The sequence below is a fragment of the Vombatus ursinus genome, unplaced genomic scaffold, assembly GCF_900497805.2.
Source record: "Vombatus ursinus unplaced genomic scaffold, bare-nosed wombat genome assembly UNPS02015202.1, whole genome shotgun sequence".
NCBI lineage: Eukaryota > Metazoa > Chordata > Mammalia > Diprotodontia > Vombatidae > Vombatus > Vombatus ursinus.
The window spans coordinates 508,357-528,032 of NW_020954980.1; the positions used below are offsets into that span (position 1 = coordinate 508,357).

At 40.0% G+C, this 19,676-nt stretch overlaps 1 protein-coding gene across 1 annotated transcript in view; it reads left to right on the plus strand.

Annotated features, from left to right (window-relative positions):
* Positions 1-2,577: 2,577 nt before the first annotated feature.
* TSG101 (tumor susceptibility 101) overlaps positions 2,578-19,676 on the plus strand; it is a 91,632-nt gene continuing 74,533 nt past the window's right edge. The window contains exons 1-3 of the mRNA XM_027846779.1: positions 2,578-2,683; positions 9,732-9,816; positions 16,362-16,427. Of these exons, the coding sequence (XP_027702580.1) occupies positions 2,642-2,683; positions 9,732-9,816; positions 16,362-16,427 (193 nt within the window). The 5' untranslated portion in view covers positions 2,578-2,641. The remainder of the gene's footprint in view (positions 2,684-9,731; positions 9,817-16,361; positions 16,428-19,676) is intronic.

Here is a 19,676-nt window from a genome sequence, read left to right on the forward strand (position 1 = left end):
AGAGATCCTGGAGTGGTTTGTTGATTGCTTCTCCAGCTCATTTCACAGAAGAAGAACTGAGGCAAACAGGGTTAAGTGACTTGCCCAGGGTCATACTGTTAGTGTCTGAGATCTCTTTTGAACTCAGGTCCTCCTGACCCCAGATCTAGCACTGCATCCACTGCATCACCTAGTTGCCTAATGCAGCTGCCCAATGTAGTCTTAGGCGTCATTAAAAGGCATAATGTCTGAGGATGACTAAGGTGGTAATAGCCCCACTCTACTCTGCCCTGCAAAAAACAAATCTGGAGTATTGTGTTTAGTTCTAGGAACATTTTTTTATTTTTAAAAATTTAATATTTTTTCCAATTAAATGTAAAAACAATTTAAACTTTTTTTTTCCAAATTTTGAGTTCCAAATTCTCCCCCTCTCTCCCACCTCCCCTCCCCCATTGAGAAGGTAAGCAATTTGACATGGGTTATACATGTGTAGTCATGCAAAATGCATTTCCATATAAGTCATACTGTGAAAGAAAATAGATCAAAAAAAAAAACCCCAAGAAAAATAAAGAAAAAGTATCTTTGATCTGCATTCAGGCTCCACCAGTTCTTTCTCTGGAGATGGACAGAACCTTTCATCACAAGTTCTAAGACCATTTTAGGAATGATATTGATAACCTCGAGCCTCCAGAGAAGAGCCAACCAATATGATAAAGAGTATTGAAATCATATTATAATAAGCAAGAAATTGGGAACAGTTAGCATGGAAAAGTGCAGATTTAGTGGGGACACTACGGGTGTAGTATTTGCAGGGATGTTACATAGAAAAAACTTGTTCTGCTTGGTTGCATAAAGCAGAACTAGGAATAATGGGTGGCAGATGCAAAAAGTTAAATTTAGGCTTGGCATAAGGAAAGCCATTCTGACAATTAGAGCTATACCAAAGTGGACTTGTCTACCATGGGAAATAGTGGTTTTCCCTTCTTGGGAGATTTTTAAGCAAATGGCAACAGATCTACTAAGCAGTCATCTGGCCTTTGCTTACTTATTATAATCCCAGGTGTGTTTCTCAGTCTAACCATCCTAATATGAAGAGACTTATTAGCCTACATGGTTCATCGGTAGCCTCAAAGGGTACCTCAAGGTCTATTTTCTTGTACCCTTCAGGGTACTTATCCACTGACTTAGCCATAGAACATACTTAATAAATGCTAATTGGACTGACTTTCCCAGGTTAAGTCAGGAATTCTCTTTATAAAAGCTGTTTGCTTGGGTGGCTAGAGTAACGTACTTCAAGAATCAATAATTTCAAAGGTGTAGATGCTCAAGCCTCCCGACACTTAAGTGCAGTCTTCCCCAAGTCCATACTTCAATCAAGTCTTTTAAGTTTTTTTGGTAGAACTTGTCAGAGCTTGTGCTACAACTGCAAAGCCATTGAGAAACTGTGAGGCCACCAAAGGCAGTGGCAGATGCTGAATATCATGCCTTATTGGATCATTCAATCCAACTCCCTCATTTTGCAGAGGGGGAAACTGAGGCACAACACAGCTCCGTGATTTGTCCATAGAGTAACAAGAGGGCACAACCTGGCTTTCAGAGCATATGGGCTATGTGGTAATGGTGTTACACGGGCTTCCTCCGGCTCCGGGCCTGGAGTCAGCTGTCTTCCTGGGCCTTTGAATCAGCCTCCAGGTGTTTTGGTTTTTTCATTGGGAAAATTGGGCTAACTGATGGGGTATGGGCCCAAACTGAGACCTCTGCCCCTTTCTCCAAAAAGAATTTGACACCCATTTGTCTACAGGCCAAACTTCTTACTCTTCCTTATCAACTTCCCTCATCTCCCTTTGAAAGCCCTAAGATCAAAACCTTTTGATCTTATTCAGATGCCTTTCCAATTTCTTCCTTCCAGTTCCCTTCATTACCTATTCCCATTGTCGATTCAATCTTTCAGACCTTCCAATCCGAACTCTCCCTAAGTCACCTAGACCCTTCTCCCAGGCCCTCCTCTGGTCATCCAAAATTACTTAAGTGTATATTAGATCCACCCTGGCCCCTATTTAAACGCTGAGACTTTCTCATGCCCGCTCGTCCCTACGGACGTCACCCGGCCTACATGGCTATATACTTTTTCTCTGGCTGAAAGGAGATTTGGGTTGAATTCAGTCAGGCAGGGCCCGCGTGTCGCGATCTCGGGGTCCCAGAACCCCTAAACTCTAGACCTCATCATAACGACACCTGCACCCTCCCCCAGCCTCCCGCGGCGCGGGGTCCAAAGACTGGAAGCGCCGGCTCTGGGGGCTGCTCCCACGGTGTCCTCCCTGCTCCCCCCCGGAGCCGCTTCTCCGGCGGCCAGGCTTGTGACCCAGGGTCCGCGGCGTTGGGTGAGGCCGGAAGAGTGAGCTCCGGAACCATAACAAGTGACTCCTCGGCCGGTGGCCTCTAACTTCCCAAACCTCGTGGCCTCGGAAGTGACGTGCAGAAACGGAAGGGCTCTCCCTGTTCGCCCACTTCCTGTTGATCAAAGGGGAGGCGGAGGCGGAGGAAGCCGAAGGGGGGTGAGGAGGGCGGGGTGGTCGAGGCCGGGCGCGTCGATTGTGTTGGGCGGCCTGGCGCAGCGCCCGAGCGGCTGAGCTTGTGGGCCTGGGGGCGCGAGGTGGTCGTCATGGCGGTGCCGGAGAGCCAGCTGAAGAAAATGCTGAGCAAGGTGAGCCCTCGGACCGCCTCCCCCGGCCCCCCCCCCCCCCCCCCCCCCCCCCACATCTCCCCGGATACCGGGACAACGGCTCCTGAAGCGCGCGCGCTTTCCCAGGCCTCCCAGGGTGGGTGCGGGGCCTCGGGCTGCCGCTGCCTCCGTGAGCTCCGCAGGCGGCCTCGCGGTGGTCCCGGTCCCTGGTTCCTCGTTCCTGGGCCGCGCCTGCCGCCTCTGCCTTCCCCGAGGCCGGGCTCCTCACAGACCCCCGGTCCCGGGGTCCCTGCGTCTCCGCGTCTCCGGGTGGCTTTTCCGGGCTCTTCTTGCCCCTGCCCCTGGGGCACGGAGGACGTGCGGGTCCGGGCGGGGGCGCTGTCGTGTCGGTGCCTGAGGACCCCCTGCCCGGAGCCTCCTGGGGTGAATCACCCCACTGATGTGGGGCCGAGCCAGGGCAGATTAACCTTTAAACTAAGCCAAGGCAAACCCCTGGTCGGGAATACTTGATCGAAATTTAATTTTCCTATGGCAAGTACCTTCATTTAGAAATTCTTTAATCGCGCCCAGTTAATTCATGTTCAGGATTTCCTCTTAGGGACATCTACACAATTTAAAGGAGTTCTTTAGATTTTTTTCTAATCATATCAACTTTGTCGCTGTCAGAACACTGCAGATATACTTATTTAGCAAAATGGAGTGAAGATACTTGAGGAGGCAATGAGAAGTGAATAATTTCCAATTTAAGATATTAACCAAGGTTTTTTGGGAATTGGGGAGAAGGAAGGATGCCCTGTATTGGAACAAAGGTCATTATAAAAAACATATCTCGATTTTATTAGTTTAAAAAAGTATCCGGTATTCTGGATAGCTTTTTTCCCCCCAACAGCAACCAACCTTTTTTTTTTTTTTTTTTTTACGAAGCACTTAAAAAACCCTTTAAACTATATTAGGATTAAATGGGAAGAAGCTTTTAAGATTAAATGATAGTTTAATCGAATTTGGTCTCCAAATGAAGTTACTAAGCCGGTAAGCTATTCTATATACGGTTTAGAAAATGAAGCCAAGTGTCTTTTTTTTTTTTTAAACCATTTGTAGAACCTGGGAGACCCACTATCAGCTTCCTCGGCATATGATAATTCTCTTTAATTTTATAAATCTGTAGAGAAACCTTTGAGGGCTTCATTAGATTGGGACTATTTGTGAATCTCTTGTGACTTGCCATAACCTATTTTAAAAATTAAATGCTGCTTTTTTTCTTGTTCAGTCGTATCTGATTCTTCCTGACCCCATTTGGGCTTTCTTGTGCAAAAATACTGGAGTGGTTTGTCATTTCCTTCCCCAGTTAATTTTACAGATGAAGAAACTCAGGCAGACAGGGATAAGTGACTTGCCCAGGGTCACACAGCTAGGAAGTGTCTGAGGCCACATTTGAACTCAGGAAGATGAGTCTTCCTGACTCCAGGGCCCCTCCATCCCCTGCAACACCTTAGCGCTCTAGATGCTTCTAACATTTGAATGATGTGCAATTAGAACGCCTTATTCCTTGATGCTATATTTTCATTTTAACATGCTTTCAGTTATCAGTATGTTATATATAATTTACTAGAAACTATTTTCCCCACCAAATCTGTTTTAAATTTTAAAAGCTTACATTTTTCCAAATTAAATACTGATTTTTTATCCTTCTTACTTCCAGTAGTACTGTTAATCTAATGTCTTTAAATACAGCATAAATAAAAATTATTGTTTGAAGTTCTGTTACAATGAATACACTTTTCTTGGGTTGATTCCATTCACTTGATATGAAACAAGTAGTCTCTGCTTTGAGTTTAGGATCTAGTTATAAGTGCATAACTCGGTCCACTTTTACATCTCAAATATAAGGAAGGGGGAAACAGTGCTATTTAATAGAGTAGGGAACAAACTGCCATTTAAAAAGTGCTTTTCAAGTTCAGTTGCAGAGTAATTTACTTTCACATTTAGTACTTCCTAGTTTCAAGTTATGCAAACACTTTTCCAACTACAAAATTCTGAATAAGGGAGAGAAAAATAAGTGGTGGGATTATAGCTCTAGTGCTGAAAGAGACCTCAGGCCATCTAATTCAGCCTCATTTTATGGATGAGAAAAGTCAGGTCAACAAACATTTATTATTAAGTGCCTACTATGTGCAAGCACTGAGGATACAAAGAAAACCAAAGACAGTCCCTGCTCTTAAGGAATTCGAAGTCTAGTGGAGGAGATACATACAAACTACTAAGTACAAACAAGCTATAGATAAGATAAATGGGAGATAATCTTAGGGAAGCCTGTAGTGTTAAGGAGGACTGGGGAAAGCTTCTTGCAGAAAGGGGGACTTGAATTGAGACTTGAAGGAAGTTATAGAAGGCTGGAGGCTGAAATGAGGAGGAAGAGAATTCTGGGCATGGGAGACAGCCAGTAAAATAGCTCAAAGTCAGAAGATGGAGTATCTTGTTTTAGAAACATCAAGGAGGGCAGTTGTAACAACTTCAGATCAAAAAGTACATGGAAGAGCTAAGACAGGAAAGAGCCAGGGTATGAAAATCTTTAAAAGCCAAAGGATTTTATATTTGATCCTTGATGTATTAAGGGTACACTCATGGTTACATCGAATCATTTGATTGTCAGCTGAATATAGGGTAAACTGCATTGGGAAGAGACTTCTGGATAGGTGATGAGGGCCTGGACCAGAGTCCTGATAATGCTAAAGGAGAAAAGGTGGTTTTGCAAAGATAGGTTGTAAAGGTAAAGAAAACGGACTCCAAAACTGATTGGATGGGGAGGGGAAACAGTACTGAGGAGCAGAGGATGATAATATGTAGGTTTTGGGCCTAGGTTACTGAATGGAGGTGCCCTCGACAAGAAAACTGTGGCCCAGGGAATGTAAATGAATTGCCCAAGGTTATACAGCTTGCGTCATGTTTGTACCTAGGTCCTCATACTCCAGAGGCTGTTCTGTTTTATATGATGGGGGGGTGGTAGGGTTATTTTTATTTTTAGCTATGTTGTTGCAACAACAAAAGTAAAATGTTGATTGAATTAGGTTGACAGAGCATTTCTACTGTGTAATGTTTACATGACAGTTGGACTAGAATGTAGGTTGTTTGAGTTGATGAACATTGGTATCATCTTCTAGTACTTTTTTTCTCTTCCTGAATAAAATACCATATGTTGCTTGCTGCAACTCTGTTCTGGAGCTAAAAAGTACCCAACTGAAGTCCCTTTGTTTGGTTCAGGGTTCCCCAATGGTTGTTCTTCAAGGATGACCTAGGTCAGTAGCTCATTGTTATCTGTTCATTCATTGTTTGTCCTTCGCTCTGAAAGAGGATTGTGACATCAGTGCCATGAATTGCAAGTGAATTGGATTTAAGTGAGGGAAGGGTTTGCAAAGTTACCAGCCTCACTCTCCTCCTGAGCAATCTGGGTCCAGTGACAAGATATAGATCAGGGTGACTGGAGATGACTGGAGATGGCCCTCGATGCAATGGGAGACCTTGGCCTTTTTAAGCTAAGGTCTTCCCACTTCTCAGTTTGACTGAGGCAATACCCATTCAGTGACTAAGGCTAGTAAAGAAACGAGGCAAAGAATGGCCTCTTTTACCTAGTGTCTCCTCCTCTTCCCCCCATCCCCAAAAATCAATCTGGGGAAGACCCCCCCCCCCCCCCCTCTACCCCCTGGCTTCTGGCCAGAACAGAGACAATTGCTATTTATACACACTGAGCCATCAGAGCCCAAACAATGACCAAGTGAGGCTTGGGCTGGGACCTATTTTTGGCCAATTTAGGAGAGCCAGACTGATTTGGGTTTAAGGCAAGGTAGTCCTTAAAAGACAGCTACTGTACTTGACTGAATAATTGTCGCAGATTTTATGCCTTTTTTTTTCCAAAAAAGTTTGGTGTGACCATTACGTGAAGTTTCTTTTCAAAATTGTGTTAATATTACTTAAAAATCATTTATTACTAAACTGTATTTCTGGCAGATGAACTGAACAGTTTAGCTGGCATGGGAAGACTTACTGGTGGCAGCTTTGCCTGTGCCCGCTCCCCTTGGACCTACAGCTCTTCATTGGGTTGAGTGACAATACTGTTAGTACTACATTGCTCTAAACAAACCATTCAAGTCAGCTTTTGGGAATATACTGACAATTGTGCATGTGCTGAGAATTCTAGGCTCATGGCTTGCAATGCACAAGAGGTAAATGTGTATAGGCTGCTCTGTTTACCTTTTAAGTGGCATGATAAACAGAATTACACCGTGCAACAATTACACAATGAAAGGTTATAAACCAATTTTTGGACTGAAAAACAGGGTGCGACAATTATGCGGTGAAATATGGGGTGTTTCCAACTAGCCTTCTTCCAGATCAGGTTCACTTCCACTTAAGAGTTGTGAAGTTATATAGCACTCTCATCCACTTTCTATTACCACATTACTCTCAGGCTCTTTTCTCTCTAGAGAGTTGAAAAGTACAAAAGCACCCACAATTTTAAGGTGCTGTCGGTACCATTGGTGTCAACCTCAACAAAAACTGCCTTATACCAAAGAGCCATTAGGTGCCTTTCCAGAGAGGCTGGGTCTTATTACTGACTTTTGTTGTTGTTCAGTTGTTTCAGTCATGCCGACTCTTTGTGGCCCCATCTGGGATTTTCTTGGCAAAGATTCTGGAGTGGTTTGCCATTTCCTTCTCCAGCTCATTTTACAGATGAGGAAACTGAGGCAAACCAGGGTTAAGTGACTTGCCCAGGTTCACACAGCCAGGAAGTTGCTGAGACCAGATTTGAACTCAGGAAGATTTAAGTCTTCCTGCCTCCAGGGACAGCACTCTATTCACTGGGCCACTTAGCTACCCTATTATTGACTCCAAAAACCACAAATTAACCTTATGTTGTGTTTTAAAAAAATTTTTAACATTTCCCAATTGCATCTTAATCTGATTCTTGCCACTTGGCTGCAAATTTGACTGACCTCTGGTTATACACCCCAAAATTACAGAAATAAAAGTAGATGTTGGTGATATTCCCCAAAATTTCATAGTATTTTAAAATTTTTATAAACTTTGCATATATGAAATAATAAAATCACCAAGGGAATGCTTCCAAAGAAGTGGGAGATGGAAAGGTATGAATGACCTTTTTTTTACACTTGAGGAGAGTACTGACAGTGTCAGAGGCATTTAGGGTTAAGAAGGCACTCCAAAGAGCTAGACTGGACACAAGAAAATTTAATGAATATTTAAGTGACCATAAAAAAAATTATGTCTCAAGGTAATACATGATTAATTGTTAAATAACTAGTTATGGATAAATGTTATGAGCTCCAGAGGGTGAGCTCTTTGTAGGGTGTGGAATCTGATCTTGAAAGGCTTCATGGGAGAGGTAGGATTTGAGTTGGGCTTTGAAGGGTAGTTAAGAATTTAATTGGAAGAGAGGAGGTAGGTCCTGGTGTTGTAAGTGGAAAGCAGCAAAAGCAAAGCACAGGACAGTATGGTGAAAATTAGCAAATCAGTTTGATTGGAATGAATGGTTGCTGCTGGGAAGTAGGAGGTAGGGCAGGAAAGGTATATTTGCTGAGAAATTGGGCAAGTCATAGGATCATATATTTTGAGTTGAAGGGGCCTTGCAGGTCATCTAGTCCAACCTCCTTATCTTACAGGTGAACAAACTGGAGCCCAGACAGGTTAAGTGACAACATAACCTAGATTTATGAATTATCAGGCTCATTTTCCATTTGTCTGCACTCCTCTGGACTTTGCCATCATGCCCCAGAAACTTTATCCTGCAAGATGCCATCAGTGCTAGAATTCATACCTGGTCAGTAATTGCTGTCCCCAAAGCCCTTCCCTCTTTCTGATTGGAGTGTGGAGAACTTAGAGCACCTTGCAGAACCTCCAGTTAATGAGGGCCATCTTTCGTTTCCCACCTGACTGTACTCCTAGACTTCATGATCCTCCCCCTCCCCACTTTACAGCTTCATTTTGTGTGTTGTCTTCCCTTGTTAGATTGTAAACTCTTTGAAGGAAGGGATTTTCTTTTGCCTTTCTTTGTATCCCCAAGGCACAGGGCTGGCACATAGTAGTTGATTTTACTTGATTGATTTTACTCCACTCTGACACCTCATAGCCAGTCATTTGCTAAGTGTTGATTGTATTTCCTTTCACTTACATGGCTAGTTCTTATTCAAACTAAACTGTCACCCTCATTCAAACTCTTTTTGCTTTTTATATTTCAATATATAATTGGTTTCCTTCATAATCTTGTGCATTTTATTTTACATATTTAAAAACATTATTCTGAGAAGGGGCCCAGAGGCTTCACCAGGCTTGCCAAAGGAATCTGACCCCTAAGAAGGTTGAGAAGTCTTGCTACAGGATAAAACACAAATTCCTCTGTTTTTTAAAGCTATTCACTGTCTGGCTTCACCCACCTTTACAAATTAATTGCATATTATTTTCTTTAATATATCTTTCAGGTGAATTAGTCAGCTTGCTCTTCCCATACTCTACAATTTCTCCTTTCTCTGTGTATTTGCACAAACTTATCCCTTATGAGTGAAATGTACTCCGTTTTCACTTCTGCTTTGTCAGTACCTCAATTTCTTCAATGCTGTATGTTCAGTGCCATCTCTTGAGGCATTCTATATGGATTTATCCCTCATGTCCACCCCTGTTCCTTACCCTGATCCTGTTGGTGCTGTCTCCCTGGCTGTTGCTCTATGTGTATGTAAGTATTTTTTAAAATTAATTTTCCGTGCACATGTTGTTCTCCCTGTTTGTCATTTTTTTTTTCATTGTGTTCCCAGCACAATAACTACATATTAGTCAAGCACTTAATAAATACCTGTGGAACTGAATTGTTGAACTACTTAGGGTCACCCAGTCCTCTGATTCCAAATCCAGAGTTTACTGATGGCACCCTTGCAGGCAATTCTAAGGAATTGAATTTTATCAGCATTTTTGATATAAAGTGGTATCTTAAGGAAGACCTACAAGAAGTATATATGGGCTGCGTTTTCACATTAAACTCTTATGTTATTTTTTTGTGTTCTAGTACAAGTACCGAGACCTAACTGTACGGGAAACTGTCAGTGTTATTACACTTTACAAAGATCTCAAACCTGTACTGGATTCTTATGGTGAGTTTTTTTTTTGTTTTTGTTTTTTTAATTAAAAAATTTGTAGAATACTGCAATGTTACTGTTTGTTTATATGATTTCCTGTTTCCTATTTGTCAGGTTCAGTGTCTAAAATTTATCTTTTTTCCCTTGTAAAAGTAAAGGATGATGAGACAAAATATGCAATTCTTCTACATTCATAGGCTTGTGGTTAAGATTTAAAAGAGCTAATAATTTCACTTTTAAAAGTGAATTTTGAATTCACTTAATTTAAAAAAATTTTTTAAGTTTTCACATGGAATAACATTTTAGAGCTAGAAATGCACTTAAAACACATATCCAATCTAATTTATTTTACAGGTCAGGAAATTTACTTAATTGATCCTCAGGTGGATAGAATCACAGATGAATATACTTTCACTTTTGTTTAGTGAAACCAACAAGATACATATTCTCTATAGCAAGCCAGTTCTGATGAAGGTTTGACCCCCCAATAATTGTTTGAGTCTTCAGGGTATATGTTTTGTGGGGCTGTGTGTAGTCATGCTATCGCCAAATACCAGCGCAGATTTATACAGGGGGCCTAGAATACTGGATTTGGAGGTAGCCAACCTAGATTTGATTCCAGACTCTGATTCTTGGTACTTTTATGAGCTTAAGCAAATTATTTAACTTCTCCCAGTCTTCAGTTTCATCTGCAAAATGTGGGAGTTGGAGTGGATGGCTTGTAAGATCCTTTCAGCTCTGGTTGTATGATCTGGCTGCCTATCTCTGTCCCTTTATACTTTTCTCCTTAAGTGCCATCTCTTGCTTTTGTGCTTTGGGACTTCTTAGTGTTTTAATTGGTTGAGATGGAGCAACCTTGCTCCTGATTGGTTTCTTGGTCTTTTTTATACTTACATATAACACGTTACCTGCATTGACTTTAAAGAACACTTTATCTTTCTGTCTGTCTCGTTCATATATACAAAGGTCTACAGAGTCAACTCCTTTTCTTTCATACACATGTAACAACAGTACAGAATGGGGCCTTATTGGTAATATCCCTCACAAAATTAAAAAATGTAAATATGCTTAAGTTTTGCTTTATAATTCATTTAATGATATACACATATTTTACCTGATGTTCTCCAAAATGGAGCTTGCATTTGGAGTCACATCCAAAGGTCTTCCAGTGTCCTGAATTCAACCTAACAATCTTTTAATTAGACTTTAATTTGAGCATCTTAATATTTCGGTCTTTCTCAGTATCCTTTGTCTGGTTTATCATTTTCCTACTACAAGAGCCTCCTTCCCCCCCCCCCCCCCCCCCCCCCCCCACCTCCGGGGAAATGAGTTGGAGCCAAGATGGCAGAGTAAAGACAGGGACTCACCTGAGCTCTCCTCCAAATACCTTTAAAAAATGAGTCTAAACAAATTCTAGAGCAGTACAACCTACAAAAAGACGTAGTAAGGCAAATTTCCAGTCCAGGACAACTTAGAAGGTTGGCAGGAAAGCTCTGTCACATGTGGGTGAGAGTGGAGCCACAGTCCAGTGCAGGCTTTACCAGCACAGCCCTGACTCCAGCAAGCCAGGAGCAGGCCTTGGTTAGTGACAGAATTGGCAGTGGCTGCTTCTGGAATTCTCAGCCCATAGATGGTAGGGGGCGGGGTTTGAACAGCTGGTTAGAAGGAGATTACAGGGGTCTTTTTGCTAGTACTGAGGCAGGACTCTGTTGCTTTGCCATACTGGGTCACAATCCTGGGTGGCAGCCAAGGGCAAGGAGGAACACTGGCACACCAGACCTTGTGGCCACAGTGGAGGAGGGTGGTCACAGTTCCTCACAGTCCCTCACAGTTCCAGAGCAGAAAAGAATGCTTGTGGTCACTCACAGACTAGAGCACAAGCCAGGAGAGTAGTAAACACCTCTCTTTAAATCATACCACCTTGGAAGAACTGAAAACTTACAGGTCTCTAGAAGTATCTAACAGCTGCACAAAACACCTAAAGCTTGGGACAGTGTGCCCGCCGCCCTGGAAGCGGAAGAGCCCTGCTTTAACAAAGAAGTAAAAGTCAGATAATAAGCTGGGGAAATGAGTAAACAACAGGGAAAAAACCTCTGTCTATAGAAGACAACAAAGTCAAAACTTGGCTTTGGCCTCCAAGAATAATACAAATTAGTCTCAGGCCATAGAATAGCTGAAAAAGGATTTTGAAAATCAAGTAAGAGAGGTAAAGGAAAAATTGGGAAGAGAAATGAGAGTGATGCAAGAAAGTCATGGAAAATGAGTCAACCAGCTTGTAAAGGACACCCAAAAAAATGCTGAAGAAAAAACAGAGTAGGCCAAATGGCAAAAGAGGTTCAAAAAGCCGATGAAGAGAAGAATGCCTTAAAAAGCAGAATTGACCAAATGGAAAAGGAGGTCCAAAAGCTCACAGAAGAAATAATTCCTTAAAAATTAGAATGGAGCAAATGGAAGCTAATGACTTTATGAGAAATCAAGAAACAATAAAAACCAAATGAATGAAAAAATAGAAGACAGTGTGAAATATCTCATTGGAAAAAAATGAACCTGGAAAATAGATTGAGGAGAGATAATTTAAAAATTATTGGACTACCTGAAAGCTGTGATAATTAAAAAAACTTAAAAGCCTAGACATCATTTTTCAAGAAATAATCAAGGAAAACTGCCCTGATATTTTGGAACCAGAGGGTAAAGTAGAAATTGAAAGAATCTACCAGTTACCTCCTGAAAGATCCCAAAATGAAAACTGCCAGGAATAGTATAGCCAAATTTCAGATTTTCCAGGTCAAGGAGAATAATTGTAAGCAGCCAGAAAGAAAATTCAAGTATCATGGAGCCACAGTCAGGATAACACAAGATTTAGCAGTTTCCACATAAAGGATTGGAGGACTTGAAATATATATGATACTCTGGAGGGCAAAAAAAGCTGGGATTACAACCAAGAATCTCCTACCCAGCAAAACAGTCTACTCCATGAGGGGAAAAAATGGGACATTCATTGAGAGAGAGGAATTTAATGCATTCTTGAGAAAAGACCAGAGCAGAATAGAAAATTTGACTTTCAGTTACAAGACTCAAGAAAAGCATGAAAAGGGAAATAGGAAAGGGAAATCGTAAGGGACTTAATAAGGTTAAACTGTTTACATTCCTACATAGAAAGATACTTATAACTCGTAAGACCTTTCTCATTAATAGTGTAGTTAGAAGAAGTATATATAGACAGAAGGCACAAGTGTGAGTTAAATATGAAGGGATGATATCTTAAAAAAATAAAATTAAGGGGTTAGAGAGAAATGTACTGGGAGAAAGAGAAAGGAAGAGGTAGAATGGGGTAAATTATCTCATATAAAAGAGGCAAGAAAAATCTTTTTCAGTGGAGGGGAGTGAGTGAACTTACTCTCATCAAAATTGGCTCAAAGAGGGGATAACACGTACTCAATTGGGTATAGAAATCTATCTTACCCTATAGGAGAGTGGAAAGGGAAGGGGATAAGAGAAAGGGGGGCAGTGATAGAAGGCAGGGAAAATTCCGGGAGGGGGTAGTCAGAAGCAAAACACTTTTGAGGAGAACAGGGTGAGAGAGAGAATAAAATAAATGGGAGGATAGGATGGAAGGAAATACAGTTAGCAATAGTAACTGTGAAAAAAATTTTGAAATAAGTTTCTCTGATAAAGGCCTCATTTCTCAAACATAGAGAACAATCAGATTTATAAAAATAAGAGTCTTTCCCCAATTGATAAATGAGCAAAAGATATGATCAGTTTTTAGATTAAGTAATCAAAGACTATATAGCCTTATGGAAAAATACTCTAGCTCACTATTGATTGGAGAAATGCAAATTAAAACAATTCTGAGGTACTACCTCATACCTGTTAGATTGACTAATAGGACAGAAAAGGTAAATGACAAATGTTGGAGGGGATATGGGGAAAAGGAGATGTTAGTGCACTGTTGGTGGAGTTGTGAACTGATTCAACCCTTCTTTAGAGCAATTTGGAACTATGCCTAAAGGACTATAACACTATGCCTTTCCTTTAACCCAGCAATACCACTACTGTGTCTGAATCGCAAAAGAGATAAAAAACAAAGGAAAAAGACCTTTATGTATAAAAATATTTATAGCATCTCTTTTCTGGGGGGCAAAGAATTAGCAATTTATGGGATGTTCAACTATTGTGGAATGGCTGAACAAGTTGTGTGTGATTGTGATTGAATACTATTGTACTGTAAGAAATGATGATCTGGGTACTCTCAGAAAAACCTGGAAAGACTTGCATGGGCTGATGCAAGTTAACAGCAATATTGCAAGATGATCAGTGGTGAATGACTTCGTTATTCTCAGCAATACAACAATCCAAGACAACTCTGAAGGACTTGTGATGAAAAATGCTATTCATCCCCAGAGAAAGAATTGATGGTGTCTGAATACAGATTGAAGCATACTTTTTTTGCCTTCTTTGTGGATAGATTTTAAGGGGTCAGTGGTTGGAAGAATCTTTATTTCTGTATAATGCCTTTCTAATCCTATTTATTTTGTTTTACTCATTTCAAAGTATTCCATGGAGTCTGTCTCCCTTCCCTTATCAATAGAATGTAACTTCCTAACTGGAAAAGAGTATGGCAGAAACTAGACATAGACCAAAATCTTACACCATGTACCAAAATAAAGTCAAAATGGGTGCATGATTTAGATATAAAGGCAGATACTATAAGCAAACTGAGAGAGCAAGGAATAGTTTACCTGTCAGATTTATGGAGAACAGAAGAATTTATAACCAAACAAAAGATTAGAAAATAAATTTGATTACATTAAATTGAAAAATTTTTGCACAATGCAAGCAAGATTAGGAGGGAAGCAGAAAACTGGGAAAGAATTTTTACAACCACTGTCTCTGATAAAGGCCTCATTTCTAAAATATATAGAGAACTAAGTCAAATTTATAAGAATATAAGTCATTCCCCAGTTGATAAATGGTCAAAGGATATGAACAGGCAGTTTTCAGAAGAAGAAATTAAAGGTATCTATAGTCATATGAAACAGTGCTCTAAATCACTATTGATTAGAGAAATGCAAATCAAAACAACTCTGAGGTACCTCATCACACCTATCAGATTGGCTAACATGACAAAACAAGAAAAATGATAAATGTTGGAGAAGATGTGGGAAAATTGAAACATTAATGCATTGTTGGTGGAGTTGTGAACTGATCCAACCATTCTGGAGAGCAGTTTGGAACTAAGCCCAAAGAACTATAAAAATGTGCATACCCTTTGACCCAGCAATAGCACTTCTAGGGCTGTATCCCAAAGAGATCATAAAATTGGGAAAGGACCCACATGTAGCAAAATATTTAGAGCAGCTCTTTTTGTGGTGGCCAAAAATTGGAAATTGAGGGAATGCCTATCAGTTGGGGAATGACTGAACAAGTTGTGGTATATGAATGTAATGGAATACTATTGTGCTATAAGAAATGAGCAGGCAGACTTCAGAAAAACCTGAAAAGAGTTGTATGAACTGGTGTTCAGTGAAATGAGCAGAACCGGGAGAACATTGTACACAGTAATGGCCACATTGTGTGATGACTAACTTTGATAGACTTAGCCATTCTCAGCAATGCAAGGATCTGAGACATCTCCAAAAGTCTCATGATGGAAAATGCTATCCACATCCAGAGAAAGAACTATGGAGTCTGAATGCAGATCGAAGCACACTACTTATTGTTTTTTTTTCCTTCTGTTTTGTTTCTTCTTTCTTGTGATTCCTCGTATTGGTTCTAATTCTTCTTAACATGACTAACATGAAAATAGGTTTAATAGGAATGTATATGTAGAGCCTATATCAGATTGCACACCGTCTTGGGGACAGAGGCGGGGAGGGAGGGGAAGAAATTTAAAACTCAAAAAGCTTGTGGAGGTGAATGTTGAAAACTAAAAATAAATTGATTTTTAAAAAAGATCGTAATTTTCTTGAAGACAACAATTATTGTTTTAAATTTTTCTGTACCTAGGCTTAGCATACACAGTGTTTTACTAATTAGTTACTAATTCTTAATTGAAAGACAGTGAATTAATTAAATCAGTATTAAAATAGGACTTGTGTTTTACAGTAAAAGCAAGAAACATTTTTGTAATTTTCCAATACTTCATTTAGTGGCATGTTAACAGATCATTTTTAAAAAACTAAATATTATTGTGAATTGAATGTGAAGTTTATAGTAACAGTCCTTAGACTCTGCATATTGAAATGTTAAGTTCAATGTGGTATTATTTTATTATGATTATGTATATAAGTATGATATTTGGCAAACCATATCTTAACCTTGTGTGACTGATAAGTGTTCAGCATGTAATTCAGAAGCAGTTTTCTTCTGATGTGCATTTTCACAAGCAGATCTTATTGTGTGACTTATCAAATTATACATTTGTTGATATGGCATGCTTTGTGGATAGTATTTGTACATTTGAAAGGTCTGTCAAAGACAGTATCAGTTTTAACTATGTTATCTGGAAGCACCTGCTAAAAGTGCACTTGATTAAAACCTTGTTTAATTTCTTTTAGTCTTTAATGATGGCAATTCTAGGGAGCTAATGAGCCTTACTGGAACAATTCCTGTGCCTTATAGAGGTAAGTATCACAAATTGTATTTCAAAATAGGAATGTACATTGCCATACAACATAAGACATTTTGCTAAAAAAATTGCATGTAAATATACTTGTACCTTACCATTAATTGATAGTTAATGATTCATCTTCATTTACTAATGGGATCTCATGGTTTTGCTTGGTTTCTCTGCCCTTGTCAAGTAGTTAGTGATCTGTAAATATGAATTTAGGTGGATTTGGGGGTCTGATTCCTCTAGTCCTATAACGTGAGTGTTGGAAGGAACCTCCTTGCCCCATGACTGAGTGCCCAGTGACAGAGTGCTTGCTAAGTGGCATCTTATCTCTAAATCCAGTAAACATTTGTTTTTAAGAATTGTTTAAATTTTAAATTGTCAAGAAGCATTTATTAAGTACATGCTATTTGCCAGGCACTCTGCTAAGTGATAGAAATACAAAGATAAGCAAAAAGAAAGACAGTTCCTGCCCTCTTGGAACTTAACATTCTTTTTTTTTTTTTTTTTTTTTTCAATTTATTTTTGGCATTCTTTTTGAATTCCAAATTTTCTCTCTACCTTTAGTCCCTCCCCCTCCAATTGAGAAGGCAAGCAATATGATCAATTTGGTATGTGCAAAATGCAAACCATTTCCATATTAGCCATGTCGAAAGAAAAAAAGGCAAGAAAAATGAAGAAAGTGGAAAAAATTCTACTTCAGTCTGCACTCAGAGTTCACCTTCTCTCTCTGGAGGTGTATAGCATTTTTTATATTGGGTCCTTTGGAATTGTCTTGGATCATAATAAACATTTATTAAGCACATACTAAGTGCCAAGCACTGTGCTAAGTACTTGGAATACAATTAATGTAAAGAAAGACAATAATTTCCCTCAAGGAGCTTACAGTCTGGTGGGGGACGACAACACAGAAAGGAGGCCAGAAAGTAAGGAGGGGACTGGAGGTACCCAGTGTGGGGACATCTTGTTCTGTGTAGTTGAAACCAAGCAGAGTAGCAGAGGTAAAATGGAGTGAACTGAGTCCAGTTTCTGCCTTCTGTAGAGGAATGAATTGGGAGGAGTTTAGTACTCTACACACCAGTCAGGAAAGAGAGGAGGCTGAGGTGTAAGTTAAGACTTGGGTTAGGATCGGTGATTAGAAGTGGTAAGCTTAATACAGGAAGGATATCTTGTCCTGAGTAATTGAACCCAAGCAGAGTAAGCTGAACTTAAGTATTGTATTTTCCAGTTTAAACATTCCCAGTTCCTATGACAGGCACCCCAGTGAATCCTCTTGAGCTTCAGCCCTTAATTAGCAACTGTCTTTTGGACTTCTGAGACTACATCTTATAGACATCTCATGTCCCCACAGAGACTCATTCCCCTATATCTTCCTCTCAGACCATCTTTCCTGTTACTGTTAAGGACACCTCCCTCCTTCTCATATCACCTAAACTTACCGCCTTGGTATCATCCTTATCTTCTCACACCACATATCCCATCTGTTGTTTCTTCCTTCACAGCATCTCTTAGACATCTCTTTTCTTCTACTCAGATGGTCACTGCCCTAGTGCAGGTTCTCATCATCTCTCAACTGGACTATCATGGTAGCCTTCTGGTTGGTTGGTCTCTTTGCCTCACACCTCTTCTTACTCCAGTCTATCCTGTACTTAGCTGCCAAAGTGATTTTTATTTTTACTTTTTACAGAGTAGTCCAAACTTTATTTAAAACTGCATTTTAAGTTTAAAGTTATTAAATAAATCACAATGAAAAAATAAAAAAGAGAACAGTGCAGCAAGCCTCGAATCTAGAGAGGATCCAGTCTCTGTCGTGTGACCTGTATGACCACAAGTAGTGAGCTTTACCTATTCTAAAAGGCAGTGGGTCAAAGTGATTTTCATAAAACACAAGTCTGTCTGACCATGTCAAACCAGTTCCCACTCAATAAACTCTAGTAGCTCCTTAGCACCTTCAGGTTAAGAATAAAATAATCTGTTTGGCATTTAAATACAATCACAACTTTACCTCTTCCTGCTTCTCTTCTTACACTTAGCTTACCTCCATGCACTCTGTGATCCAGTTAGAGTATTTACTTGCTGTGCTTAGCTCCCCCATAACCATGTCTTTGCACTACCTGTCCTCCAGGCCTGGAACACTCTGTCACTTCACCTCTGCCTCTTGGTTTTCCTGGCTACCTTCAGGACTCAGTTTAAATCCCAACTTCACAGGTTTTTCCTGCTCCTCCTTCTTACCTTCTGAGATTTCTTCCCATTTACACTGAACATATCCTGTTGGTGCCGAGTTATTTGATTATTTTCTCTCTCATTAGAATGTGAACTTTAGAGCAAGGACTGTGTTCTGCCTTTCTTTTATCCATAGTGTTTAGCACAGTATTTGGTACAAAATAAGTGCTTAATAAATGCTTGAGTGACCGACTGACATGTATATTGTAGCATCATCAATTTATTTTGTATATTTAATTTTCTTAGAGTACAGCTTACCTGTACTTGTTAATGGATTGTGATTTCCTGTCTGGGAAAGAAACTTGAATTACATAGACCTTAACCTATGAGTAGCTTTAATAGTGATAGGACATTTAATTATGCATTTATGCAACTGTACTTGGGGTAGAATTTACTTGTTAGCAGAGTGATGTGGCTTGTGTTCAACAAATTAATGCCATTGCACACTTTAAAACATTTCTTTATGATCCACTAGGAGGGTAAGACTAATGATATGAGTAAAGTCAGGAAAACTTTAGTTTTTAATTCTGAATAACTTTAATGCTAGAAATGTCAGCTGCATTAAGATACTATTACATGTCTTTGTAAGCAAGTAACAATATTTAATTGACATTTTGATTGAGATCCCATCTTGCTGTAGATGAGGCTTTAGAAACTTACTGGTCATATGACTCAGTCTTGTGAATTGCTTTTCTTTGTTTTTAGGAGGCTGCATGGCCCAGTGGGAAGAGTGCTGACTCTGAAGTCAGAGGAGCTGGGTTCAAATCCTGCTTCCCATACTAGCTGTGTGCCCTTGAGCAAGTCACTTAATATCTTTAGGCTTTAAATTTCTCATCTGTAAAATGAGGAGGTTGTTCTGGTTGGCTTCTGAGATCCCTTTCAGTGGTAGAGCTGTCATCCCATATTATATTCCTCTGTACGTTCCCCAGCTTCTGTACTGTTTTTTTGGGGGGTTTTTTGGTGAGGCAGTAGGGGTTAAGTGACTTGCCCACAGTCACACAGCTAGCGAGTGTTAAGTGTCTGAAGTCGTATTTGA